This window comes from Eimeria mitis, genomic scaffold (genome assembly GCF_000499745.2).
Source record: "Eimeria mitis Houghton genomic scaffold, Emh_scaff547, whole genome shotgun sequence".
Lineage (NCBI taxonomy): Eukaryota > Apicomplexa > Conoidasida > Eucoccidiorida > Eimeriidae > Eimeria > Eimeria mitis.
Window position 1 is genome coordinate 12,658 of NW_013573740.1, and position 2,203 is coordinate 14,860.

The 2,203-nt window shown below is 45.5% G+C and overlaps 1 protein-coding gene across 1 annotated transcript in view; it reads right to left on the minus strand.

Moving 5' to 3' along the window:
- The window catches only part of EMH_0015900 (uncharacterized protein), a gene marked incomplete at both ends in the record, with an annotated part of 960 nt that extends 149 nt beyond the window's left edge, over positions 1-811 (minus strand). Inside the window, 3 exons of the mRNA XM_013500501.1 lie at positions 1-229; positions 371-378; positions 505-811. The exon at positions 1-229 is cut by the window's left edge and continues 149 nt beyond it. Coding sequence (XP_013355955.1) covers positions 1-229; positions 371-378; positions 505-811 — 544 coding nt within the window. The remainder of the gene's footprint in view (positions 230-370; positions 379-504) is intronic.
- Positions 812-2,203: the final 1,392 nt, after the last annotated feature.

Sequence of the window (2,203 nt, forward strand, 5' to 3'; positions counted from 1 at the left end):
GGGGATGGTTCTGTTGCTGCTGCTGCTGCTGCTGCTGTTGCTGCTGATGATGATGGTGGTGCTGGGGGGGTTGGATAAGCACAGGTGCAGCCGCAGCTGCAACGAGATAAAAATGCTGCTGCTGCAGGACCTCCTGCTGCTGCTGCTGCTGCTGCTGCTGCTGCTGCTGCTTCGTTTGCTTCGGAGGGCTGGGGGGCCCTCTCTTGGACTTTACATAACAACACCAACTCTACACACAAACAAAAACAAAAAAAATAAAATAAAAATAAAAATAAAAATAAAAAAGGAATGATAAACCGCATATATATATATATATATATACAAAGACAAGAAAACAAAGAAACGAAAAAAGCCAAACAAAACCCTAAACCCTAAACCCTAAACCCTAAACCCTAAACCCTAAACCCTAAACCCTAGAATTATTTTATTTACCTAACAATTTATTTAAGCCTAGTTTATACAACGCCAGTCGGGGGTCTGATATATTTGATGGAGAAGCTTCACAATGCTTCTCTTCTTTCATGTTGCTGCTGCTGCTGCTGCTGCTGCTGCTGCTGCTGCTGTTGCTGCTGCTGCTGCTGCTGCCGCGGTGGTTGTCGTTGCTGCTGCTGGTGCTGCTGCTGTCGTGCGTGGTGCTGCTGCAGCCGTTGCTGCTGCTGCTGGTGCTGCTGCTGTTCGCATCAGCGGGCGATGCCGGCTGCTGCCCTTGCTGCTGCTGCTGCTGCTGCTGTTGCTGCTGCTGCAGCTGCTGCTGCTGTTGCGGAGCTGGATCCGCCTTAGACAGCGCCCCCCCTGGACTTTCACCGCTCATGTTGAGGGTTTAGGGTTTAGGGTTTAGGGTTTAGGGTTTGAGATAAAGAAACTGGGGTGTAGGGGGAAGTATAGAAAAGAAGGAACCCCCCGTATGAATCCCGCCCCCCCTCTGCGACCTGCACAAGCAGACGCGAGAAAGAAAAAGAAGAAAACAATAAAAAACAAAAAAAGTTTATAAGAGGAGTGGAGCTGCTGCATGCGCAGCAGCGGCTGGTAGGGCCTCGACGGCTGCAGCCCCGAGACAAGCCAGAGGGTTTATAAATGTTTTTTTCGTGGACTTTTTTATTTGTTTTTTATTTTTTTCTGTTTTTAAGAAGAATTTCTTCCTCTGCTATTCAGGTGTATACGCCAGCATGCAGCGGCAGAGGGACGCCAGCCGTTTGTTTTCATGTTTTTCAACGACCCCCCATGGAGTTCTCCCCTCTCGCGGTTCTGTATCTCTTTATAGAATTAACAGAAAAAATGTGAAAAAAAACACCCCGATGGTTGCATGCGGGGCTGGAGTTTCGGGTGTACGTACACCTGAAACGGCGTCATGCACCGGCACCACTCCTCTGTGCGTTTCCAGAGCTTTTTTGGGGGAAACTTGCAGCATTCGTCGAGGATTTTCATCAAATATATCTTCTGCAGCTGTATTATCATCGGAATCCTCGAAGATTCCGGCGGAAAGCGCTAAAAATGAGGCAGAAACCGCCGGCGGTGAAGCCCAAGTGACGGCATCTGAAATCGATAGAAACTCAGCTTTAGCTCGTACTTCTCGGGTTTNGGCGGTGAAGCCCAAGTGACGGCATCTGAAATCGATAGAAACTCAGCTTTAGCTCGTACTTCTCGGGTTTTTAAAAAGGAAATTCCTCCTAATTTTGTTTCCGAAACATTTTTACCACATTTAGAACACCAGATCATACACATGGCTCCATCTTTTTCACTTATTCAACTCGGTGAGGTTGGCGGTGCATACGGCCGCTTACCGCCGACTCTGCGAGAAAAAGAAGTGGAAAAAGTTCTTTTGAAACATCTCCGCAGTAACATGAAACATGTACATACACCGCAAGAAGTTCTTTCGGTTACTTCTCTCATGGAATGTTTCTATGCAGGCCATGCATCATCAACAGAAAGAGAAAAAAAGAAACTTGGTTTTTTTTCTGCTTTCTCTCTTGGTGGTAATACTGGAGTTGAAACAGATTTATTTTTATCATTAAAGGAAAAACTAGAAAAAGAAAAAGGGCTTCTATCTGGTTTATCTCTCTTAAATTTATTTTCTGTTCTTCGTTGTTATACAAAAGCTCTCGCTGTGCCGCATGCATTCAAAGAAAAAGAAAAAGATGAACTCAACAACTTTCTTCACTCTCTAAGAAAACAAGTAAAACAAATGTTAATAAATATGCACCCA